We start from the raw sequence: 26,188 nt of genomic DNA on the forward strand, positions 1-26,188 counted from the left end.
GAAATGAGACCAAAAATAAATGAGTTTAAAACTTTCCCCACCATTAACGCGTGACATATAACCTTTACAACTCAGTTGAAAATCAAATATTTGTGAGAGGAAGTAAAAATAAACAATGAGGTAATGTGGTTGCAGAAGTGTGCAGACCCGCTTAGAACTGGGGATGTGGCTGTTAGGAATTAAGTAACCACGTTCAAATTTATGTTAAATGGAAGTCATCGCACACTTGCCACCATTTAAAGCGCCTCTGATTAACCCCAAATAAATTCCAGTTGTTCTAGTAGGCTTTTCCAGACGCTTTTTGCAGTTACACCTTACAACACAAGCAATGGTCTGCGTAGATCTTCTGCAGGATCAGAGGGGCCTCAAAGAAATTAGTTAGAAGACAGGTATGCGACGGCTACATATGTACAGTAGCAGCGGAGTCTGGAATGTTTAATGTTAAAAAAAAAAAAAAAAAATAGTAGCAGCATTATGGAAAAAGTATTGATGTTATTGTAAGTTTAGCGCAGTAATATAAAGAAATGTGGAAAAAGCGAAACGGTAATTGTAAATAACTACTACTGGTTTTCACTTTAGCCCTATAGGATCTTGAGGTACAGATTTAGACTCATGATGATGTCTCCGTCTATTGCCGACAGTTTGAGTAATAGGCTCTGACTGAAAATAGATTTTGACAGATCCTCTTCAGGAAGGATGAGGGAAGAGAGAGAGAGAAAAAACTTCCCAGTAAAACAAGGATGTAAATGAGGGGACAATAAAAAGAAGGTCGCTCCCACTTTACCCACCCCTCCGCTGCAGCTCACGTTGCGTGGATGACGTCAAAGACGCCTTTACAAAAAAGATGCCGGACCTCGCCGAGAAGCGCAAAACCGCCAGCGCGTGGATTAGATTGCAGCGCGGGGGAAATGGCAGAAAAACGGGATCGTGGCATGAAGCGGTAAATAATAGTGGTCCGTTGACAGAGACTGGGGGGAGTAACAGGTGGGAGACTGTGAGGCATCGCCCGCACTGGAATTGGAAAGCGATGCGCGGCGAGAGCTTGTAAAGTCACCCAAAGTGCGGCCAAGCTCTCATGCATGGACGCCAGGATGTTCTCGGGCCAGGCGGCTCTCAACTTCAGCTGCCGCAACCTGAGCGACGACCCGCCCGCCGACGCCGAGGCGCGCCTGTCGTCCGCGGGCTTCGCGGTGCTCTCCGTGGTGCTGGGCTTCATCATGACTTTCGGCTTCCTCAACAACCTGGTGGTGCTGCTGCTCTTCTGCAAGTTTAAGAAGCTGCGCACGCCCGTCAACATGCTGCTGCTCAACATCAGCGTGAGCGACATGCTGGTGTGCGTGTTCGGCACCACGCTCAGCTTCGCCTCCAGCATCCGCGGACGCTGGCTGCTCGGACCGGGCGGCTGCAGCTGGTACGGCTTCATCAACTCCTGCTTCGGTAAGCTTCGAGGCCACGGAATTACGAGGTTCTTTCATATAGAGAATATGGTGCTAATTCCACCCCCAACATCATATTCATAAATCATAATAATAATAATAATAATAATAATAACAAGAAGAAGAATTGTGTTTTCATGCATAGCATCATTGTGACCCGTGTTGGGTTTTCTCCGGGTACTCTGGGTTCCTCCCGCAGGTGTGAATGTGAGTGCGAATGGTTGTTTGTCTGTATGCGCCCTGTGATTGGCTGGCAACAAGTTCAGGGGTGTACCCCACCTCTCACCCAAAAGGCTCCAGGACGCTCCTGACCCGGGTGAGGAGGGCATGATGATTTTTGTAATTAATTATACATAATTAAGTAAAATAAAGAATTCTTATATTAATACAATCATTTATTGAGAAATGTAAGAAAAATAAAGCAAACATATGAAATATGAAATACATCCATCCATCCATCCATCCATTTTCTGAGCCGCTTCTCCTCACTAGGGTCGCGGGCACGCTGGAGCCCATCCCAGTTGTCGTCGGGCAGGAGGCGGGGCACACCCTGAACTGGTTGCCAGCCAATCGCAGGGCACATACAAACGAACAACCATTCGCACTCACATTCACACCTACGGGCAATTTAGAGTCTTCAACTAACCTACCATGCATGTTTCTGGGATGTGGGAGGGCACATTTGCAAGGGATCTCAGGAGCTGGCAAACTCGTATAATCCTGAGCAGGTTAGCGATAGAATTGCGGCGAGGTGTCTGAAATCTGCTTTGTGGATTCCTTTAGAATTGTGCAAGCACTAAAATGTGTTGACTCTAAATTGCCTAACACAAGCAGGGATATGATCAGTTAAAAACAACAACAACAAAAATGATGTAACATATGTGTGTTCTAATATGTCCGAGACGGCTTGTTACAACCGCCACTTTTTTGGGTGAATTGAACCAATTCCACACCGTAACAGCTTTAAAATCCAATTCAAGAGAAGAAAATGTGTTCGTACGTTAAGTGAAAGCTCAAAATGGATTGTACAAATAGAAGGGAAGGCGAGCACAACGTCGGACGTGGTTTCATTCAGTAGCAACAAAATAATACTTTATCTATTGGAACTAAGTGCAAGATGTACTGACTCCCCATTGACGATTCCAATGACACTCAAAAGTGATTACTTGGAATTGGCTGAGGCGGTGGTGTCGTTCCGCCTGAAATGTTCTCAAGCCCTCGCACCCCAAACGATTTGGTTGTTCACACGACAAAATAAGTCCCAGTTGTGACGACATGGTTCAGTGTTCACCACTTGATTTGCTGCCGAAAAGTCCACTTCTACTCAATTAGGAATGTCTCTTCACTCACAGGATTTATATCTATATTATATCATTTGCATATATAATAAATCATTTTTCAGCAACAAACATTGAACCGTGTCCACTCGGGAGGCCAATTATGATCTTGCACCATGAATTGCTTCCCACTGTCACCGTTGCCATGGCACGAGCCAATCATTTTTAACACCGTCTGAATAGCAGCAATAATGTACTCGTAATTAAGGGTTTGAGGCTTTCATTAAGGCTATGGATTTGAATGATTACTGAAGCCTTGGTGGTGTGTGTGGTGTATGTGTGTGTGTGCGTGTGTAAAATGTGTGTGCAGAGAGAAAATAAATCAATCAGATTGGAAACCAAATGTACCCACTGTAAGAAGGAACGTGCTGTATCTGGACTGACAGGATTAGAAGGCCATGTTAAGAATGTCACTAAACTGTATTCATGTCAATAACAGAGTCGTGCTTTTTGACCACTGGGAATGATGCGTGAGAAATTTTTTTTTTAATAAAATAAATAAATTATCACAATATAATATAGTAAGAGTAAGTAGTTTTTGTTTTGTTTTGTTTTGTTCTTGTGGGTTTTTTTTTTTTTTTAGTACTTGAGAAAATCAAGATAACCATCCAAAAGGTTTCTACAGAGCCAAATCAAACTTTCAAACTGGACATTTTCTCATGTGCTGAATGGAATAAATCCTTACCAATTACCAATCCTTACCAACTAATCATCAATTCTTCTTGCCAGTGATGATCATTCCCAACGTTGCAAACAAACGATCAAGCTGGCTCATTGTTGGCATACACAGGATTGTTTTGAAATAGGCCTCTGGCCTCTTCTGTGCTAAATGCATAAATGATAACAAAAAAACACTGGCTCCTATTTTTTCAGAGAACACGAGGTATTTTTTTCTCATCCAAGTGAGAAACACAGGGCAAACGAGTTATATATATATATATATATGCTAAATGCATAAATGATAACAAAAAAACACTGGCTCCTATTTTTTCAGAGAACACGAGGTATTTTTTTCTCATCCAAGTGAGAAACACAGGGCGAACGAGTTATATATATATATATATATATATATATATATATATATATATATATATATATATATATATATATATATATATATATATATATATATATATATATATATATATATCAGTGACACCATACACCATCAGTGACCCAATTTAAAAATCAGTTTTCAGTAATATAAGTAACACTATGTTATCTCTACAAACCGTAAAAGTGCTACTTGAACATTGAAGTCTAAATTTCTGCCTCTGTCATTTTTAGATATTCAGAAGTCAATGCATAACAGTAGGCGTATCAGTAAGACGTCAGATATGATTAATCAGGTAGAAGTTCATCTCAGTGGGAACCGTATCTCTCCACAGGAACACGGAGAACCCTCTTGTTATTTACACCCATCTCTCCATTGAGGAAAAATCCCTGTGAACCACAAGGGGATTATGTTTTAGCTTTAATTTGTTACAATACACAAGCTACAATTTGAGTTCAATTGAGTGTGGCAGAGCGGGGATTTAATGTAAAGCACCAACCACGGAAGCAGGCTACCTTCCAAGAAAACGTACTCGCTAATGGTGTGTTGTGATTTATTTGTATTTCCCCCCTACTTTTAATTTCTTTTCCATCAATAGTGTTACAAATTGCACAGACAACACAAGTCATTGACAACAACAGAAGCTGGAAGCACGGGAAACTATTTGATAATCTAGGGGATGGCAGAAACAGGATATTATGCACATTTGGATAATAACTCAGAAAAAAGCACGATAAGCATAATCATATACTCCACTGAATTTTCACGAAAATACCAATAACGTATGAAAACAGTCTTTGAGGGAGATGGGCTCAAGGTCTCTGTATCGTTTACTTTAGTGTGGAAACTTTGACATTGTGTGGAAACTTTGACATTCCCTCATGGATATTATAACTATCTCTCTAACTATCCCCTATGATTAAAAACTAGCACCATCTGGCTTTATCAAAAAGACCAAGTTGGGATTTCTACCATCACAATTAGCTCTTTGGAGCATCCACTAAGCCCAGACAAATTCAACAGCACCAAAGAAAGTTTGCTTTAAATCACTCTCAGAAAAAACCTTTCGCTTATTTATAATTGAGTCTCGAAGGGATGGTAAAGCACATAGCCTGTGGCAGTAGCTCATCCTGTATTTAATAAGTGTACACGGTAACCTTCAATACTCCAATCACGGACGGATCGCTGCGTCCTCTTCCGCATATTGAGATGTCTCTATGTGAGATGAATGCGCCACTTTTAAAGGGAATGTGCGAAGCCGCTTCGATTGGACAGGATGGAAGTCGAGTGTGAACGCTCGCACCAGCGCAGATGTCCCACTTTTAAATGCGGTGGGATACGCTGGTCCATGAAATGCGCAAAACCGAGTCTAGCCTGCCTCCTCGCAGTTACATTAAGTACAACACTGGATTTATGCTAGTCTAAGACTTTTTTCTTGATTTTATTTATTTCATTTTTTTTATATTGTCGTCAGACTTCACTGTATTCTTAGCCTTGTTATTCTCAGTCTTGTAGCATTCCTATAACATGCAAAAAAATGTTTTCTTCAGATCAATAGGACATTTGTAACATTACACATTGATTGATTGATAGATTGATAGATTGATTGATTGATTGATTGATTGATTGATTGATTGATCCCGGTCTCCTCTTCTATTTTTTCTGGCAAATTCACTACTCCCTAGCACAACTCACCACCTCTAGTCCTTTGTTTTGTATTGTTGGTGTGTTGTTTGTTTTTGTTTTGTAATTGCCCCTTGTCCCTTACTGTTTAGTGTAAAATGTGCATAAATGTTAAACAAAAAAAACAAACAAAAAAAGCCTTGGCGATATAAAAGCTTAGAATGTGTCCAGTTATGGGTTCAGGCCCCAGTGCCTCAAACATTTCTTGTCACGTAATGAAAAAACAGAACCATTTTCAGACATTGAATAATGGCAAATAAAGGTCATATTGCATTGTACAGGTTACAGGACAAGCCATTTCCGCCTTGACTTGATCAAACTCCATTACATTACGTAATGGCTTATAAGCATCAATTTCAATGCTTCTGACGTTGTCCATGTTTAAGTTATTAAAGTTGTTTGCATCTGTTATTCCTAATGCGAAGGATGTTCAATACTACTTTTTTTCAGACCGGTACTCCTACGAGTATTCACTCTTGAGTACTGATAGATACCGAGTACCAATAACACTCGTAGTTTTGATACATAAAATATCAGTTAACACAGTGACAGATAATGGTGAACACAGACTTTTCTTTCTGACGCAACCGATGTGTCAAACAGGCGCAGTATAGCGCCAACTACTGGTGAGGAGGACTCATTCCATGTCAGAATTTTTTTGCCTTATGTATCAGTGGCTGGTATCATCAGCCTTCACGAGTACCCGGTACATTGATATAAGGCTGATACGAGTTTGTTTTTAAAAAATAATTCTGTTGGACCACAAATCAAAAGCAATGTCTGATTTTCATTCATTCATTTTCATGAAAGACCTATTTTTATCATTACTTTTGTCAGATTATTTGTGCGACCTCTGTGGGTTTTTCTTTCATTAACAGAGGGGTACCAACAATTTGATCCAAATGTGTGTATTATATATATATATATATATATATTCTAATACGTCACTCTATGCTTTCTCAGGTATCGTGTCGCTGATCTCTCTGGTGATCCTCTCTTACGACCGCTACAGCACTCTTACCGTGTACAACAAGCGTGGTCCCAACTACCGCAAGCCCCTGATGGCCGTCGGGGGCTCATGGCTCTACTCTTTGTTCTGGACGGTGCCGCCGCTCTTGGGTTGGAGCAGCTACGGTGTGGAAGGAGCCGGAACCAGCTGCTCGGTGTCCTGGACGGTCCGGACGACCCAGTCGCACGCCTACATCATCTGCCTCTTCATCTTCTGCCTGGGGCTGCCTGTGCTGGTCATGATCTACTGCTATGGCAGACTGCTCTGGGCTGTCAAACAGGTAAAAACTCTCTCCGAGACACAGGAAAGCGTTGGACATGCAAGATATTTATTTTGTCTTAAGGAACATTGGATAAATGGATGGATGGATAATTTTCAAATGGTGTAAGATTTGACAGAAATACTATGTGTGTGAACATATTATATTTGATTTTCAATCTTAACTCATTTAGTGCCAAGGACGTATTCATACGTTTTCATAAACCCATCTGTTTAGTGCCAAAGATGTATTGAATGTACATTACTACTCAAATCAATGGCAGCTGTTCAAACTGGATGTGATCCAGGTGCAACCTTTTCTTCCATCAGGGCTTTTGAGCCCACTAACGCATAGCAAATTGTCTGCCAATAAATTTTAATGTAACCGAGTGTGATAGTTCAAGTTCTTTTGTTGATAAGCTCGTGGAGGGAGTCAATGATCAGATCAAGAAATAAGTTGTATTAAGCGAATTATCCGAGTCATACAAGCAAGTTTTGCAGCAAAGTTTGGGAAGATTCCAGCTGTTATCTTAAGAACATCAACCCTGAACATAACCTATTCAGTCAGGTAGTGCTTTTGGGTGCCCTACTCGACACATTTGTATTTCTTGATAGGTGCAAATGGTTAAAACCTTTCCTGAAGCGTGATTAAATGTTGCTCAAGTGTTCAAACTGCCTTTGTGCCAGATGCAAACTCCAGACAGAAATACAGAATCATGTCAAACTTGGTTTGACATGATTCGACAGTATTCAATTCGTGTAAAATAATTATCTTCGTTACTGTTACACATTGTTTGGCATAATGATTAGCATATGAACATGTGTATTAGTTTGACATTGCTGATTGTGCAGACAGACACGTGCGTGATATCGGTGTAATATTAACCGGTGCTCACTTTGATTGACAGTCCATAAATCAAGCGGTTATTGCCTGGGGGAATGCTTTGCTTTGTATTCAGAACACGGGAAGAGGCGCTGTTGCAAATCGGTTCTTCTTAAAAAGCAGGTTTCTTCTACAAAGAAAATGTCTGTAACAAGCAGTCATTCCACCGAGGGATGTGGAACAGGTGCGGGGGTCACATGAAAAAAGGCAAAGGCATGTCAGCAAAAGCTGCAAAGTTTGCGGGGATGGTAGGATGCGAAATGACAGCGGAAGAAAATGTCAAGAATGAAATTTGGCTCAGGGCTAAGGATGAACTAAACTGCTTGGGTTCACCTTATCACCCATCTGAAGCGCTCCATGTTTTTGTCAATAGGTCGTTTCAGTCTAGCAGGTGGTCAAACATTGCTAAAAAGAAAAAAAAGAAAAAATCTCTACATTTGGCACCACTGTTTCGGGCTTTCTAATGATGTTTGTCAGCCACATCCAAAAGGTTCGGGTTAGCGTTAGGCAGCGGTGGACGGTCAGAGCCCGTAGCATTTCTCTTTGCTGGACTGCTTCCAGTATATGCGGTTGTTAGATTTTTCTTGTCCAATCAGATTTCAGCATCAATGTGTTGCCGTGAGTCTCATCTGCCCATGACCTGCTGGTCTGAACTATATTAGCAATGGAATTGTCCCTCTTACCAATCAGATTTCAAATTCGTCCTAACGAGGCCAGCAAGATGGCCCTCGATGATGTCAGTATTTTTCCTTCCATTGATTGGTTGGTGGGAGCCAAACTTATTACGGTCAAGTTCCACTGCAAAAGAAAACATCCGTAGCAATCTGCCCAAAATAAATAATTTTAAAGCGGTGGTTTGCAATGGAAAAAAAAAAAAATATATCACTTTTTGTCATATTTGTTGTTGCAGGAAATCTACTATGTAGGATCCATACATTCAAACAACAATAAATACAGTAAATACTGATTCTGAATTGCTCCAGATGAGGCACAGTTGTGTTGTGTCGTATTTTTTTTTTTATAGCATCGATGGTTTCTCTGGAGGCGGCACGGTGGGCGACTGGTTAGAGCGTCAGCCTCACAGTTCTGAGGACCCGGGTTCAATCCCCTCCTCCGCCTGTGTGGAGTTTGCATGTTCTCCCCGTGCCTGCGTGGGTTTTCTCCGGGCACTCCGGTTTCCTCCCACATCCCCAAAACATGCATTAATTGGAGACTCTAAAATTGCCCGTAGGTGTGACTGTGATTGCGAATGGTTGTTTGTTTGTATGTGCCCTGCGATTGGCTGGCAACCAGTTCAGGGCGTACCCCGCCTCCTGCCCGATGACAGCTGGGATAGGCTCCAGCACGCCCGCGACCCTAGCGAGGAGAAGCGGCTCAGAAAATGGATGGATGGATGGATGGATGGTTTCTCTGGAATAAGTCCCCACTGAAGGCCCGTGTACCAAACGCACGGTCCTTCACTAGCTTTAGCGGTGTTATTTTCCAACCTCTCCTTCTGTAATCAATCTCATTCTAACACTGGAGTGACTCTCTAGTGTGCATAAGCCGCTTTTAATTCGAGAAGTAAGAATGAGCCTTCACTTACAATTACTGAGTAGGTTACATTAGCTGGATTACTTACACAGTGCTGTTTTGTTAATGTCATTCAATTATACACGAAAGCAATTAGTTGCTGAGTATGTTTGCAGGTTTTGTGATGATGTGTGACAATTTGACAGACCAAGACCATTCCCAAAACAAGTATGATGGTCTTGAAACTTACTCAAACACATCCCACTCCATCTCGTACAAAAACAGATCTTAGCAACACAATCATAGAGGCCCTGCCCTGCACTCCATGAACAAGACTAGCTTGAAATTTCCAACATGTCCAACTCAACATCCTTGGCCAAAAAAAAAAAGAAATCCTTCCGACTTTTGCGACTTCGGCCCAGTGACGGCACCGTTTTCGAGCTTGAAAGTGACGCAATTTGACAGGCCGAGGCCCTGATTCCCCAAATTAGACTGACTTGAGATTTCAACTCCATCCTCTACAAAAAAAAAAATGTCAAACAAAAAAAATTATATATGTATATACCCTTTATGTCGCAGATTCATAACACATGGAAATTCTGTTAACTTACCTCCAAATAAAAACAAACAAAAGGCCAAGCCCCTCACTCAATAATTTGATTACTTGAAACTTCTCACACAAGTCTGGGCCCAGTGTCCTGTATAAAAAATGTCAGTATAAATGTTCTTGTAATCTGACAAAAATGAGATGATTTGCTATATGCAAGAGCACGCTTGATAGATATTCCCTAATTCACATTCTAATCCCTTTTTACCTGTGGGAGTATTCCAGGGGATTTATTCACGAGTGCCCATCTGGCTATTGAAGATCATTCTAAGATTTATTTGTACAGTGAAAGCGCTAAATCTCGGCTGTTTTTCTTTGCGTAGGAATGACGCCTTTGCATATTCCGGAGATGGACCCTGGTGCTCAATTTGTGATGCTTGGTTGAACTTTTTATTTTTACATTCAATTTTGAAGTTCGCCTCATTCTAAGTACGCGACTTTTGGTATCACATTGGTCTTAAAAAGATCCTAACGCTCAATTTGGATTGTTTACTTTTTATTGTGATTGTTGTAGTTTTTAATGGTAAAGAACTCTACTGCGTCATAATGAGGGCCACAGTATTTCCATATTACCGCAATCTCCAGCCACTGTAATAAACCTAACCAATCAAAAATGAGCATTTGTATCTTGGTAACGGCAGAATGTTTGCTCCAGCTCTACTGTGGGAGCTCTTAAGCAGCAGTTCCAAATGTCAAAATGCTGTCGTTATTTGTGGTTGAGGGTCGCTGCATGATCTTTTCAGCAGCTAGAAGGTCAAATCCACATTTGATTGAGAGATTGCGCCTTTGTTTTCAAATAGTAGATGTTCTGCCCGCAATGGCACTGAATCAGCAAGTGAAGACATTTCCTGGCCCGTCTATGGAAATGTGACGGATGCCAAATCACTAATGCGACAACACGTGAAACATAAAAGCTTAAAATTAATCCCGACCCAGTGGAAGTGATTTAGGGAAAAAAATAAAAATAAACGAGAATTATACAACTACCTAATTACAGGAAATAGCACAAGAAAAGAAGCAATTTCTGGACATACATAGAGGCCATTATAGTGCATATTCTATTTTAATAGATAATAATTTTGAATAAGTGATTTATTTGTGGAAAAATATATTGATTATCGCTAATTAATGTTCACCCTCCAGAGATACCATTCTACTACTAATAATGATGATGATGATAACAACAACAGTGCATTACACTTATAGTATTAAGCGCTTTTCATGACACTGAAAGACACTTTACAATTGCATGTATTATTCATTCAGTCCTCAAGTCACAACCTGGTGGCGGTAAGCTACTTCTGTAGCCAGAGCCGCCCTGGGGCAGTCTGACAGATGACAGAAGCGTGGCTGCCATTCTGCGCCTACGGCCCCTCCGGCCAACATCAAACCCTTCATTCATTCATGGGAAATGCGGGACACGACGACGACATGCGCTTTGGCGGGGATACGAACCAGCGACAAGATTTTTTTTCCCCCATTTCGCTTCCTCCTCCTAAAGCCGACGCTTATGATTGGCTCTCTCAGGTCATATGCCATTCTTCCAAAGTCTCAAACATGATGTTTTTCCAAATATGACCTCACAGCGCCACCTTGTGGTGCAATCTATTTTGCAAAGGTTTCTGTAGCTTTAGTTCACTTTTTTGAGGAAACATCCAAGGGTCCTGTTGATGCATGCAAAACTAAGTCATCAAAATGCAATCGAATGGAATGAGTTCCATTACTTACAGTAATACAAATACACGGTTACATTTTCAACAGGATAACTTGTAATTGTAACAGCTACATTTCCAAAGTCATCTTCCCAACACCCCGTTTCTGTATTTTTGTATTATACTGCTGCCCGGTGGCCTAGGCATGCATACCAGAAGCAGCACAATGTCCATTGAATCGAAACAAATTTGGCAAAACTGTTTCATTACTGTACAATATTATAAACTGCTATGTTTCAGATTAAAGAATACTACAAACATTTTAGTTTTTTTATGGGGGTGAGGGGGGGACGGCTAAATGGCATTTCCATCCATTCCAATAGAGAAAGATGATTTGCGATACCAATAATTTGTCCTCACAGAATAAATTAGGCTCATTTCTCAAGGCGCCACTGTAGTGACAATACGGCCCTAAATTAGGATAAGTGGTGTTAATAATTCCTTCATACATTTTTACAGGTGGGCAAGATCCGCAAGACGGCAGCTCGAAGGCGAGAGTACCACATCCTGTTCATGGTCCTGACCACGGCCGCGTGCTACCTGCTGTGCTGGATGCCGTACGGCGTGGTGGCCATGATGGCGACGTTCGGGCCGCCTGACAACATCAGTCCCGTGGCCAGCGTGGTGCCGTCTCTGCTGGCCAAGAGCAGCACCGTCATCAACCCGCTCATCTACATCCTCATGAACAAGCAGGTCAGTGGACAAAGGCAATTTAGACACGTAGAATGTTTTATTTACATTGTAAAAGAAAAAAGGAACATCTTAGGAACATCTTAAATCACAAATTCAAATCTTGATTCTCAAGTGTAATAAGAAGAGAATGTACAGACCAGTCAGCAAGAACACCCTATAAGGCTGTTAGGATTGGAGGTGGTGTTGCTTCATTTCTTCCTTACGCATCAAAAAAGATGTTGGGCCCATCTCAAGTCTCTTAAATGCAACGTTCCTAGCTCCTCGCAACATCGAAAGCGACCCTGAAGTTGGTCCTCACGCCGTCATGTTAAGGAGGGTCTCATTTGTCTCATCCAGGGGCTGTCTTAAATCGAGGGATGTAAACGTATTGATTATATTTCACTTTAAAGCATAAAGCGGACATTTGTGGCGATTGTAATAATTCAGCCACGCAGACGGTTCGCGTCTCCTAGTAAGTTGCAAATATAGAAATGAGATGAGCCCGTTGTCACAGGCAATGAGGTGCACAGTCCCTCCCTCACATTTCATCAGAGGTCATATAAAAAGTTAACTCGCCGAGGTGTCATTTTAAAAAAAAATGAGTATAAGCACACAACTGTATGAGGTTAGGATGAAATTGAATGAAATTCGATGAAGTGCTACTCGGGAGTTGCTCAGAGCTAGCCCGCTGCCGGACTAGGTTGGCCTCTCCACAAACATGCAAATGGCCCCTCCCGAAGCAGGAGGACCACCAAATAAATACATCTGATAGCCTCTCACCACATGTACGACATTAGTGGTTGCTATTTGCGGCACAGTGCGGCACAAACAGGTTGAAGACTCTTCTAGCCCCTCATCCCGGTTTGCATGGCGTGTGCGCTCCGATACAAACGTATGTGGAGTAGATGCTCGAGGCTCGTCGCACCTTCAGGGTGTCACAGCCACAAGACATCAAATCCACAGCAGCAGCAGCAGTTCCAAACTTTCGCCTTTAGCAATTGAATTTGAAAAAGCTTCATTTTCCCTCTGCTATGAAATGTTCTGCTTCAATAAAAAGTTAGTTCTCTTTGCACCCTTTGTTCCAAGAATGTTTTGAACTGGTTGCCAAGGAGTCCAAACTTTACAGTCAGAAAAGTTAAGTTATTCAATTTTGTTTTTTGTTTTTTTCATCAAAGTGGCTGCATCTCCCCAATGATACACAGTTCTTAATTACAATTGCATCTATTCCGCTTGTAGGACCAGAATACAGCCAGCGGTCGCGCCGACAGGTAGACGTGGTCTTAGACCAATTTTCGGCGCATCTCCAAGGACACACCCTCGCCGCGCTGGAACCCGCCAAATTGGCGAGTTTGCGCTTGCGCGAAAATCGGAATCCGTCGGCATTTCCGCCCCACCTCAGATGCGCCCTCTGTGAAAATAGAGCCCATCATGTTGGCCTAGAGGCAGCAAAGTAGCTAAGAGTAATCGTCACACATAATCAACAATCATTGCCGGAACTATACCAATTAATCCATTCATGAATCACTAGGCCCATCCATAGCCAGAAATGCTTAAATCCCAGTAAAGATTCACCATTATTTTTGAATATCCATGTGATGCAGTACCTTCATGTTTCAAGTATCCATAGAGCTGGTCCCTAAAGGTTATTTAATATTGCAATACACAGTACCACAGCATAGGATTTGATCTATACAGCCAAGTCCGACTGTGAAGTAGTCAAGAGAACAGTCACCGAATAGATTATTATATTTTTTAGGAGCTCACACTGTATTTTCTCATATAGTGACCCAGGGGCGTGTACTTATGTAAAAAATAATATAAAATATTCTGTCTAAATTTATTCATATTAAATAAAGGCTACTTCAATATTACAATAAACATCTGTACTTTAAAAAAAACAAAGACTATTCAGAGAAAAACGGCACGAAACGAAACAAGCTGCGGGGAGCGTAAACGTAGACGCACACACCACTGTGGAGCGAGCCCGCAAGTGACTGCGGGACATCACAACAGCATCGCAACCTCAAACTTGTTTACGACATTCGCATGGTATCCGGCAAGACACCTTTAAAGTTACTGGGCCGCTATTTGAGCAAGCTAGCTATGGGAAACCTTGGAATCACTTATTCACTACCAAAGCCATTGTCTTACAATAATAGAAACACACAGGTGACATCACTTCTTATAAAAACAACCGACATTGGCTCAGTAGCATTTCGCAACACCAGCATGTATTTGTTTTCTTGAAAACAAATTCTCTTACGGGCGAGAAAAATAGCCTCCATTGCAGAGTTGACAGGCAGAAAAACGTAATAAATCAAACCTCCTCAGGCAGAGACGGAGCAAAGCTGATGTTTTACCGGGTCGCATTCCTCGATGACGACGAGTCCCCACCAATATTTGAGGACTCTCTAGCGTAAATAAATAGCTCGGTGACAACGGAATATAATATAACCTCTTCTCACAACCCAGGAGTCATTTAATCAAACAGGGACTATAACCCTCCAACCACAAACATTCTCAAGTCTAATCAAGTCATTAGTCAATACCAAACAAGTCAGCAGATGTGAGACGTGCATTCATAAAAATGTACTGAAATGAATCCATGATTGTATATATTTTCCATCAGCTACCCACTAACCCACAATCCTTCAGCCTACCTCGCTGCGTTTAACCCTCCGTCAACTCAATTAACTTAACTAGGGAGGCACCTGCGATGTTCTTTTTGTGTAGGCGAGGGGGAGAACCTGCGGGGGTTTTTTAACGTGGAGCAACAAGCCGCATAATCAGGTCAAAAATCACATCGAGGGGGACTGAACTGGTCGTGCACACTATCCCAAAGCCAAATTACAACAACCCGGATGACCTCTGACGAGTACAAAAGTGGTTCGGCCACTACCAGAAAAGCGTGAAAGAGGATAACCACCCTGACTATTAAAAAAGACACTTTCCACCAATTAAAACATTGTTGAAAATTCCCTAAAAACTCTTTAAAAGCTGTGGCTCCGCTAAGTCAGCTCCACAGCTAACGTGGCTCAGCTAAAGCAGAGAGATATGTCTTTTTCAAAACTGTCGCATTTTTTTTTCTTCCCCCCCCCTCCGGCGGCCTGTAAAACCCAAAGAACATTTTGATGAAAACAAGCTCTTCCCAAAGCCTCGATGTTGATTCCCCCCACCACCCTGAAGCAATATGGCTTGTGTTTTTTGTCAATCTAATCCAAAACTTGTAAGGCCAGCTGCACCCCCACCCCTCCGCCGCAGCCTCCTCATCTCCAGTGGCTTTATTGCAACCGCACCCGAAGTGGGCCCAGAAAAGGTCAGAGTTACATAACGTGGGCTCAGTGAGTCATCTCTGGTCAATTCAGATGTCGCAGTCGAAGGTGCGGAAGCCGGGGAGCGTGACTCGTCCCTTTGTGCGCAGGTCGGCCTCGGTGCCGCTGTTGATCCGCTGGATGAGGCTCTTCTCGTACAACAGCGGGTGGTAGGCGCCCAGCGTGCAGGCCGCGTCCAAGTAACGCTCGTAGTAATGACACAGGTCCGTCTTCCTCGCGGAGGGGAGGAACTCGTACACGTGCACCTGCTCGCACAGCGCCATCATCAGGAGGATCCCTGCAGGACGGTTCAACATTAAACATCTTCAACTTCGGCAGTTATCTTCAAACTGTAATAATGGATATGTATGTATTTATAGCAATCGTCTTCAAACATTTATCATGTATATGGATGTATTTATAATGTATTTTTAGAGTAGTCCAAGAGACCTAGTCATCCAACAGACATCAACCAAGTCCGAATAATCCTAATTTGGATAAGGAGCTAATTGCACATGCTCAAAAATGATCACCTGCTCTATTGGCATGGGCGTTCCAACTTTTTTCTTGGATAAACAAAACAAAAAAAAAAGCAAGACGATTCTCTTCATATTAAAAAAAAAATTCTTGGGAAAATGTTCAAATTCTTTGTTGAAAGTTTTGACTTTACTGGTCACTAGGCTTTACACGATCAGGATTTTTGGGGCCGATCACCGAGTTTAAAAAAACGATAACCCATCACCGATCCGATCACATGGAGAAATGTGTCTATTTAAATGACCTGTTCATTTACTGTATATACTTGTGTACTTAATCGCTCAAAAAAATATATTTACAATAAATAATGTGTCTTTGTTCCTCTATTTATGCCAGTGAGGCATAGCGACAGACATAACAAATGAATGGTCTTCTATTAGATGGCAGGAAGTAAATACAGTAATTAATGTACCCACTTTTTGTGACATTTTTGTTGGTTGGTGTGCCGCCGTGGCAACGAGTGTATCCGGTCGCGTTTGAGATGACACGATGAAGCCCAGTGATCGGAAAAAAAAAGGGATGCAGTGGTATCGGAATACAAGATTTTATTGTAGTGTGACATAGTGCAATCGTGAAAGAGAGCAAATTTGTCTTGTAGTCTGATCCGGCCGGCATTACGTGTTGTCTATTCCACACCGCCGATGTTTTTTTTGTTTTTTTTAAATAACTTTATAGGCCGTCAGATATTTACAGGACTACGCCAAAAGACACGCGACAAGGCTAAAAATAAACTGTGCACGATGGCGACGCGGAGTAAATTGTCATTGATCGGTTCGGCGAATTACGACATGAAAGCCAATCAGCATCATAAAATGCTAATGATCGGCCGATACCGATAAGGTCGATAAAATCGGTGAAAGTCTACTGGTCACATTACAATATGATGAGTTTCTTGAGTAATACTGACTTCTTTTTTTTTCTCTTAATGACACAACTTTACACTCGTAACATTACAACATTACTCGTAATATTATGACATTTTCCTCAAATGACTTTTTTTTCCCCACAAACATATTCTGACTTTTCCCTTTTTTACTTGTAATTTTATGCTTGAATGACTACCGAGCAGTCCACACAGACCAGTTCTTGTTTTTAGCTAATCCCATGAAATCCCCTCTCATGAACAAAACATGCTCGGCCTTTGGTTTGTAGGTAGTCGTGAACAGAGAAGAAAGGGATTCCAGTAACAAGAAGTCCCGTAAAGTTGAAATCATTGCGTTATCGATTGGCGGGCTAGGCTAGCCTCCAAAATAGAGCAACAGGGTGCACACATGGCATTCCAGTCTGATTAGCAGCGCATGAAATCAGAGCTGACGCGATCAATTCTGATGCAACTCTATTGGCGACGCGCTGTTTGATCCTTTCCCAGTCCAATTCCCTTCCACAAGAAAGAAATTGTGTCTTGTCTCTTTTCCGGCCGTGCGGCGCCCCCCCGTGTACTTATGGGCTCTCTTCGTGGGTTGACGCCCCCACTCACAATGAAAATCTGATTTTGGCCCACGTAATAATCCTTCCTCTCGGTTTGCCAGCGTACGCAGCTTTGTCGATGGTGGTCTGCAGTTAAAACGGGGAGCTTTTCAGATACAAATGTGATGAGCGTAAGGGGTGGGGCAAGTGTGCATGTTCAGCAAAGCCCTCTTTTAAGTGACAGAATACATAAAACATGAAGCCCGGGCAGGCGTGGCATGCTACCGTTATCTGCCCAACACAAACGCCACCGGCCTATGTTGTCGATTTCTGTTTAGTTTTTCTCTCAGGATTGGTATTCTGCTCACACGTCTGTTTTCTCTGTTGTCGTTCTAAATCTGACGCTCAATCCCTCCCCGTAAAGTGATTTTTCTTCCTTCCAACAACAAATATATTCGAGGCAATAATGTTCAGTTTTCACAGAGGTGATAACAATGTGTAAGTAGTGGTAGCGTTGATCGATTGATTGATTCAACTATTTTGTAAGATGGCAGTACAAAAAAAAAAAAAACTATATCAATTAAGGGTGAGCAGAAATATCGATTAATCGATTGAGATAATACCCTACCCAATTCAATATCCAACCATCCATCCATTTTCTGAACCGCTTATCCTCGCGAGGGTCGGGAGCGCGCTGGCGCTTATCTCGGTTCAGCAAATCCTACGAATCGATTAGCCTCCTGGCCATTGGTGGGCGCTTTGCATGTGATTCGCATTGTATGGACAAAGGCCGCAGTCAACTTTTAAATCTGACATTTGGGGTCATTTTGGATTCCCCTGTAAGTCAGGAACGCAGGAAATAGACAAAAGGTCTTTTGGAAACTGCCAGGTTTTCACTTATTCATTCATGACTGTACCCATTTTTTTCCAGGAGGAAAGAATTATTATTTAAGGTCACATGCAGTGTTTTTCAGCGTTTATACAGAACTGTTTGAGTACAAACCCAATTCCAATGAAGTTGGGACGTTGTGTTAAACAAATAAAGACAAAATACAATGATTTGCCAATCGAACGTGTTGCAGCCATAACATTTTAAGTTAATGATTATTTGCTGAAAACAATAAAGTTTAACAGTTTGAACATTAAATATCTTGTCTTTGTAGTGTATTCAATTAAATATAGGTTGAACATGATTTGCAAATCACTGTATTCTGTTTTTAGAATACAGTTTAACAAAACGTCCCAGCTCCATTGGGATTGGGGTTGTACTTTTGTACTCCTTACGCGCAAATAGGTTAAGATTGTGCAATTTCTTCCAAAAATGTTGGCTGACATACTAACTTGACATGCGCATACAAACTAATGTGTTTTACTGAATCACTATCAGAACATTTAAATCAATATCGAATCACATCACAACCTAAATCGTCAAAATTGAATGGATTTCAGTAACATGTTTGTTAGCTTCCTCCACAAACACTTCTTATCCCATGACGTCAAACTGCCCAAAATGTCCATGGTGAAAACCATCAAGAGCTACGACACCTTAAGCCCAAATCCTTGTTTAATCCTTCCCACTGCACATGTCCTCCATTTAGGTCCACATGACTGCTGTGAAAAAAGCTCATAAAAGCAACAAATGTAACAGTAGCTTCTGCACCACTAGTCTCATTAACATACGCCATAATTGGGCTTTAACCGCTGCCCAGCGGTATCCAGGAAATGGACCACAAGAACTCGCTCCATCAAACCCACCACCGTCTTGTACTTGTTAGAACAAGGTCGCTACACTTGCGTCGACATTAACCCGCTTCCCCCTCTGCCCTGCTAGTTCTACAGATGTTTCCTGATCCTGTTCCACTGCAACCACTGGTCGGGGAAGAACGGCAACACATCAATGCCCTCCAAGACCACCGTCCAGCTCAACCGACGGATCTCCAGCAACACGGTGGCCTGCGCCGCCCACGTCTCCAACGACGCGCTCAAAGCGAGCGGCACGCCCGCCGTCAAGCAGACGCGACACGAAGTGGGGACGCTCGAGCTGTGAAGCTGCGCTTGCAAAGTGGACAGCAGAGGAATACGGACGAATGGGAATTGGAGGGTTCATGTATTTTACGTGAGCTTTGTATTTGTACAGAGAAGATTCAATTTGACTTCAGCAGCATTTTTTCATTTGTGTTTAAAGTGCTAAATGCAGGAGAAAAAAAAAAAAACATTCACAATATCATCTGATGTACAGTATGTGGACACGAGAGGCTTTATGCCCAAAGAAACTCTTGACCTTGGTTTGGGGCAGTGGGGGGTTCACTTCAAAATAGCATCGTGCGAAACTGCCAAACCCACGTCACCCCTAACATACAGCAACAATCTCCTGCGTTAACCTCTCAGCAATTTATTCGAGCAGCGAGGCTCATGCCGGCAAACGGAGAATGTGAGGATCATACTGAAGCGTCCGAAGCTACGGGCTAGCATTAGCATGCGTGTTTTGCATCCTCAAATGTTACAATGGCGAATGTGCTCGACCAATGAGAGACCAAAAGTCGTACTGCACTGTATCGTACTCCATGATCATTGCTCATGAATTATCTGAAACTCTGCTACTAATCAACACCTGTTTAAATGTCACATGCAAAAACATTAGTAGGCTTGCTAAAAGAAGCAAAACACGTGCACATAAATCCCCTTATGTCCTTTATTAGCAGCCAATTGTGTAGCTACAAACTGAAAGGCCAAAAAAAAAACAAAAAAAAACCTGGGCCACATGGTAGGTAGCAGTTATGGTTGCCTGTAGGGGTGCAGTTATGCAACTATAACAAAAATCACCGTTCGAAACGCAACTTGGTTTTAAGTTTACGTTTCTGCTCAAATTGGGGATGGTAAGGGACAAACTACTCATCTTTTGTGAACACTTAACTGATTTAGTGACATTAAAAATAAAATATCGACAGCTTGAATCTTTTGTTTTCAGGAAAGTGCAACATCAATAGTTTTAGTAACAGTATGATCAGTATGAATTAGTATTTCGCTTGCTTGCTTTGCATCGCTCGAGGCAGTTACAAAGAAGTCCTAAGAACCGAGGACATTGCTGATGCGCCCAGAAAGGAGTTATTAAAAGTTACTTCTTCGGTCCTCACTCGTATTTGAGATGCGTTTATTATGCTTTCATTCACATCTTATATTTTATCTGTTAAAATTGATACAGAATTGTTTTCATTTCAGTACACAAACCTGCCCATTGTGCTGATGTTTCAACAAGATGCTTTTTAAACAAATTAATAATGATTTCCTTTTTTTTTTTCTTCCAGCCGCGTAAACTATTAAGAGCTTTCATCTCCTATTCATTTTAATCCCTGCAGACGTGTGAAAAGATCAGCGTGGACGTTGATGAATGCGCAATTGGAGGAAAGTCGTGACAGAATGCGCTCCATCCGTTCTATTTTTGTGTTTGTAGAGACTAAATCAAATGCAAATCACGCTAAACTGAGAGACAACAAAGAGGGACTCGCTGCTACACGCATCTTAGAGGTCACCGTTGATGGCTTAGTTCCCGGAGAATCACAGTAATCAAACAAACAAGCTGATTTTTGAGCTCTCCTTGTCACTCGCTTGTTAGTATTCATTCATTAAATGCACATGTTTTATGGGAATGCAGCAGTGATTGACATATTTTAGTCTGAAGACATAAAAATGAAGAGATTATTGCATTTTCTCAAATCGTACTTGTCCCTTTTTCCATCCATCCATCCATCCATCCATCCATCTTCTGAGCCGCCTATCCTCACAAGGGTCGCGGGAGTGCCGGAGCCTATCCCAGCTATCAGGCGGGGGTATTTGTTTGTAAATACATTATTTACGTTTGAACATAATTGCTGAAACCGTGCAAAGACTGAGAGCAATGTCATTCTGAATTGTGGAGTGATAGCGTTGAAGTGTTTTTCACCATTTTAGTTTTCCTGATTTGAAACGGCGCCCAATGACGCACTTCGGCATCTGGCATGAATTGCTCCTCCCCCAATTTCCTCTCCATTTTTTAGATCTTACTTCTAAAGTGAGGCCTCCATTAATAAGACGGAAAAGATTTTTTTCATTTGTCGCGCGAGTGACAATGTGCGCCTGTTAGTATTCACAAAATTAATTGCAAAAAATGAAATTGCAACGTTTTGGTTCAGTCTACTCTGTTTCTGTGCTCTGTGTATTGAACATCACTGACAAATTGCAGCAACGTAAAATGCCGTGATCGACTCTGTGGGCGTTTTCACTGTCGAGGAGTGAAAATTGGACTGCTGAGGGCGACAGCCGCAGACATAACGTCACCTACTGTGAGAGACAACTGCGAGAGTTTGACATTCGGGGCTCTTTAGAGGAAACAAAATATAGATGTGACAAATGTGGCGAGGAGGAGCGAGCAGAACACGCATGTTGACTGCGATGATAGTAGACTGCCTACCGAGCGAACAGGTCTGCGGATGATGCAGTCAACATGGGACTGCACCTCATCCTAGAACACTCCACGCTTCTCCAGCGCAGCGTCTCGCCTGCCATCTGCCAGTGGATTTACAGCTTCCTGACGGGCAGGACACAGCAGGTGAGGCTGCGGAGGTCACCTCATCCACACGCAGCATCAGCACTGGGGCACCCCTAGGTTGTGTCCTCCCCCCGCTGCTCTTCTCTCTCTACACGAACGACTGCACCTCGACGCACCCGGCTGTCAAACTCCAGAGTTTGCAGATGACACCGCTGTCATCGGCCTCATCAAGGACGGTGACGAGTCTGCATATCGGCAGGAATCGGAGCTGCGGTGCGGCCGACGCAACCCGGAGCTGAAGACGCTCAAGACTGTAGAGATAATCGTGGACATGAGGAGGCATCCTTCGCCACAGCTGCCCCTCACGCCGTCCAGCTGCGTGGTGTCTACCGTCGAGACCTTCAAGTTCCTGGGAATTACAGTCTCTCAGGGCCTGAAGTGGACGATCAACGTCAACTCCGTCCTCAAAAAGGCCCAGCAGAGGATGTACTTCCTGCGGCTTCTCGGCCTGCCACGGGAGCTGCTGAGGCAGTTCTACACAGCGGTCATCGAATCGGTCCTGTGTTCTTCCGTCACAGTCTGGTTTGGTGCTGCTACGAAAAAGGACAAACTCCGACTGCAACGGACTATCAAAACTGCTGAAAGGATTGTCGGTACCCCCCTACCTACCCTTGAGGACTTGCACGCTGCCAGAACTAAGACAAGAGCGTGCAAAATGCTCTCGGACCCTCCGCATCCCGGTCACCGGCTCTTCCGGCCCCTTCCCTCAGGTAGGCGCTACCGATCAATGCAAACTAGAACTAGCAGACATTCCAACAGCTTCTTCCCTCTTGCCATGAACTTCTTAAACAGTTAACTTACAATTCCACTGCAACATGCTGGCAATTTTTTTGTCTTGAGTTTGTTGTCACATTTCTGTCGGGCCAATGATATATTACTCGTGCACTCACTGTAGTAGTCTCGCCACGTATCTGTTGTTGACCAATACTGGCCACTCATGCCAGAGTAGCATCTGCCCCACTTGCACACTGATTGAGGAGTATCTGCAACATTTGCACAATCGACATTGTCCCAGATTACCGCGCTACTCGTCACTTTAAACTGCATACACTCCTTCCCAGGTCTCGGCGCCCTTTGCACATTGCTCATTGCACCGGACTATTGCGAGATTAGTCATTCGAACTGCTCTAAGTGCTAGAGGACTCTGCCATCTTTTTGCACAATTGTCCAAATAAATACATAAATAAATTGTACCGGCATTACCAGATAACTAGCAACCCTTTATTGCTCAGTGACTGTTTTTCTCAATGTCTGTGTTTCCAAAGTGTTCTCTTGTCAATTGACTGACTGTTGTCGTACTAGAGCGGCTCCAACTACCGGAGACAAATTCCTTGTGTTTTTTCTTGTGGACATACTTGGCAACTAAAGATGATTCTGATTCTGATGACGAGGGAGCGCATGTGAGATTAGTCTCCAGTCCATCTCGGCTCAGATGTTAAGATTGAGCGCAGGGTGGCTAAACGTGCAAGTGCGTGTATGCACATAGGGCCAGTCTTTGTGGAAACGGAAAGATAAAAGAACAGAGGAAACAGCAATACGACATATTTGGAGCTACTGTCTGCATGGGTCATCGCTAACTCACTCAGTAAGTCAAAACATTTGCGTTATTTGTACACTGTCATTCTATAAAAAATATTTCCGAATTAACAATTACATTCGATTTGTATTTGAGAAGTTTGGAAGACGTCAAAAAGAAGTCAAGTGTGCTTGCTTCAAGCTGTTTATTGCCACTCCCAGTGAAGTTTACTCTTAAACTAAACATGAAACAAAGAGAATAAGACATTGCATGTTCAACCAAACCATGTTGTGTTTCGAAACAAACCTCGTGGGATTTTGGATACTGTAAATATTTTGGGGTGGGAAAAGAAACACTTCCTAGCTTAAAACATTGAAACTTTTAAAGAAATATGAATTCCAAAACGTATTACAAGGAATAAAATGGACATAGTGTAGAGTACTAATGTGCATTACTGTATGTTTAAGAGTTTAAAAGGTGAGTATGGAAAGTGTTTTTCAGAGTATGGTAAATGTTAATAGGAGCGTGGGGAAGATTCATACAGATTTAAAATATGTATACAGAAAGAAATATGTGGATGGTACTTTGCACATTTCACAGGTTGCAGGGGTGGTCCCAAACCTAAACCCCGCGATAAACGAGGGAGTACTGCACAGTAAACCATCGCGGTGGTTATGTTCCAGAGCACCCCGCAATTAGTGAAAATCCTCGACATAGAAATATAAAACAAATATATATTATAAAAATGAAGATTTTTTTTTTTTTATTTTGAGTTGTTTGAGGGTATTCACACTTTTAAAACAATACACACACACACACATTTCAAGTAAATAATAATAATACAATAACAGTGTAATATTATTATATTATTATAATATGGTATTAATATAAAAATATATTGAAAGAGAGCAATGGATAAAAAAGTGGCAAAACTATCGACAGTGTTTGCATCCCGTAGACACTACGTGTAGTTAACTGGTAAAAAAATATATATATGAAAATAATTCTTAAAAAAATACACATGATGCTATTTTCAAAAAAAATAAGAAAATAAAAATAAAAACGCAAAATTGCGACGGCGTGAAGCTTGAACCGCGATATAGCGGGGATTTACTGTATACTTTGAAGAGGTGAGTCCGTCCGTGAACTAACTGGCGCCGACAGCAGCACCTGTGCGAGTGTGATCATTGTTTTGATGTTTTACTGTTCTCCTGATGTTTAATAAACACTTGAAAAGTGCACCAGCGACTGTGACTCACCTTTCCCCACGTGGCAGGGCCATTACAGTAAGTATACTATAAAAACGTACAAAACTAAAAAGACAACAACAACAAAAATCACTATATACGGCAGCGTTATATATATATATATATATATTATATATAGCGGGGATTTCCAGGCGCACGAGCGATGAACAGCGATATAGTGGGGAAAACTGTAATGGTAAGCAGTTGTCGTTTTATGACTATTTGACACTCCTCTCATCTGATGGACCCAGCCCAGACCGAAATGGTGTGCTTGCTGAGGATTCTACACGTGCCAGTGAGCGCACGCATATGAGATATGCTCACCTATGAAGCCAGTTGAGGGAGGGTTGGGCTGGATGTTCACCAGAGTGTTGCCCTGAATCACATCCCAGAGGCCCCAAAGGTACCTGGGATGGAGGATGTAGAAGGGCTGGTCGGGATGGGACTTGCGGTGGTCCATGTACGGAACGAACAGGTTGAAGTCTGGACTGGTGAACCACTGGCAAAAGAGAGGGGGGGGGGGGGGGGGGGGTGTACACGTTACAGTGCTGTGAAGAATCTTTGGCCACCAATGTTGGAATGAGGAATTTTCACAGCAGTAAATACAGTAAAGCATTGACCACAAACTTTGTATCAAACTTTCTATCGTTGGCATCAATGGAATGGAGGGAGGGCACCACCCCGGCATTTGAAACAGTTGCCCCCCCCCCCAAAAAAAAACAAATATCAATAGTTTTAAATCAGATGACGTCGACTCTCGCTCGTCAGTGATCTGCCACTCGTTTGAAGTGTGGAAAGGTTTAATGACGTCTCACAAACAAACCCAACAGGAAAACATCAATGCTGCAATTGACTCACTGCGCCACAGGTGAGTTAATGCTTCATCTAAAGTCATAGTTTATCCTTTCCCTTATTTTACACCGAATAGGCGGCAATTTTCATAGCGGGAAGGCAATTTTGGACAGGAGTTGTATGTATAGGCGAGAGTGCATGAATATATTGGCGCCAGTAGGAAATCGGCGCCTCTGACAAGAATTCATCTGAGATATAAACCGTCAAAGACTGATGAGCCTCCTGAACGTCTACTCTATTATGCGCAAATGAAAAATGTCTGCTGGGCGTCGCTGAAGAAGTACGATTCGGGCAAATTGATTCTTCCTGCAAATCCACGATGAGAAGTTTGTTTTCATTTCCAAACCGAAGACGATTTTATTATTTCTACTTTGTACTACAGCCATTGAATTTCCCTCCTTGTACACAATTTTGGCTTTGAGTAAATCTATATCTAAATTCTGTAAATGCATAATGAATGATGTTTATCAGACCTGAGACGAACTGCGATGGATTGATGAATTCCAGTGACATCACTTCCAACCTCATTTTGCACGTGCGGACTCTTGTCCCTGTCTCATCTTGGAATGA

General features: G+C 42.3%; 2 protein-coding genes across 5 annotated transcripts in view; one reads left to right on the forward strand and one right to left on the reverse strand.

Annotated features, from left to right (window-relative positions):
* Positions 1–763: 763 nt before the first annotated feature.
* On the forward strand, positions 764–21,276 carry tmtops2b (teleost multiple tissue opsin 2b). Its single transcript, XM_061691870.1, has 4 exons — positions 764–1,437; positions 6,474–6,799; positions 11,951–12,184; positions 19,250–21,276. The coding sequence occupies exons 1-4, from the start codon at positions 1,080–1,082 to the stop codon at positions 19,463–19,465; spliced, it is 1,134 nt and encodes a 377-aa protein (XP_061547854.1). The 5' UTR covers positions 764–1,079; the 3' UTR covers positions 19,466–21,276.
* Positions 12,203–26,188, reverse strand: part of st6gal2a (ST6 beta-galactosamide alpha-2,6-sialyltranferase 2a) — a 35,192-nt gene continuing 21,206 nt past the window's right edge. For all 4 annotated transcript variants that reach the window (XM_061691866.1, XM_061691864.1, XM_061691867.1 and 1 more), the window contains exons 6-7: positions 25,091–25,265; positions 12,203–15,772 (exon numbers count right to left, since the gene is read on the reverse strand). In XM_061691866.1, coding sequence (XP_061547850.1) covers positions 15,525–15,772; positions 25,091–25,265 — 423 coding nt within the window. In that variant the 3' untranslated portion in view covers positions 12,203–15,524. The remainder of the gene's footprint in view (positions 15,773–25,090; positions 25,266–26,188) is intronic.

Source organism: Phycodurus eques, chromosome 12 (assembly GCF_024500275.1).
Source record: "Phycodurus eques isolate BA_2022a chromosome 12, UOR_Pequ_1.1, whole genome shotgun sequence".
NCBI lineage: Eukaryota > Metazoa > Chordata > Actinopteri > Syngnathiformes > Syngnathidae > Phycodurus > Phycodurus eques.

Bases quoted from the DNA above. Each gene is read 5' to 3' on its own strand.
- tmtops2b (XM_061691870.1), top strand. From the start codon at position 1,080: ATGGACGCCAGGATGTTCTCGGGCCAGGCGGCTCTCAACTTCAGCTGC. The intron at 1,438-6,473 runs GTAAGCTTCGAG...ATGCTTTCTCAG, and splicing joins CTTCATCAACTCCTGCTTCG to GTATCGTGTCGCTGATCTCT. The intron at 12,185-19,249 runs GTCAGTGGACAA...CTGCCCTGCTAG, and splicing joins ACATCCTCATGAACAAGCAG to TTCTACAGATGTTTCCTGAT.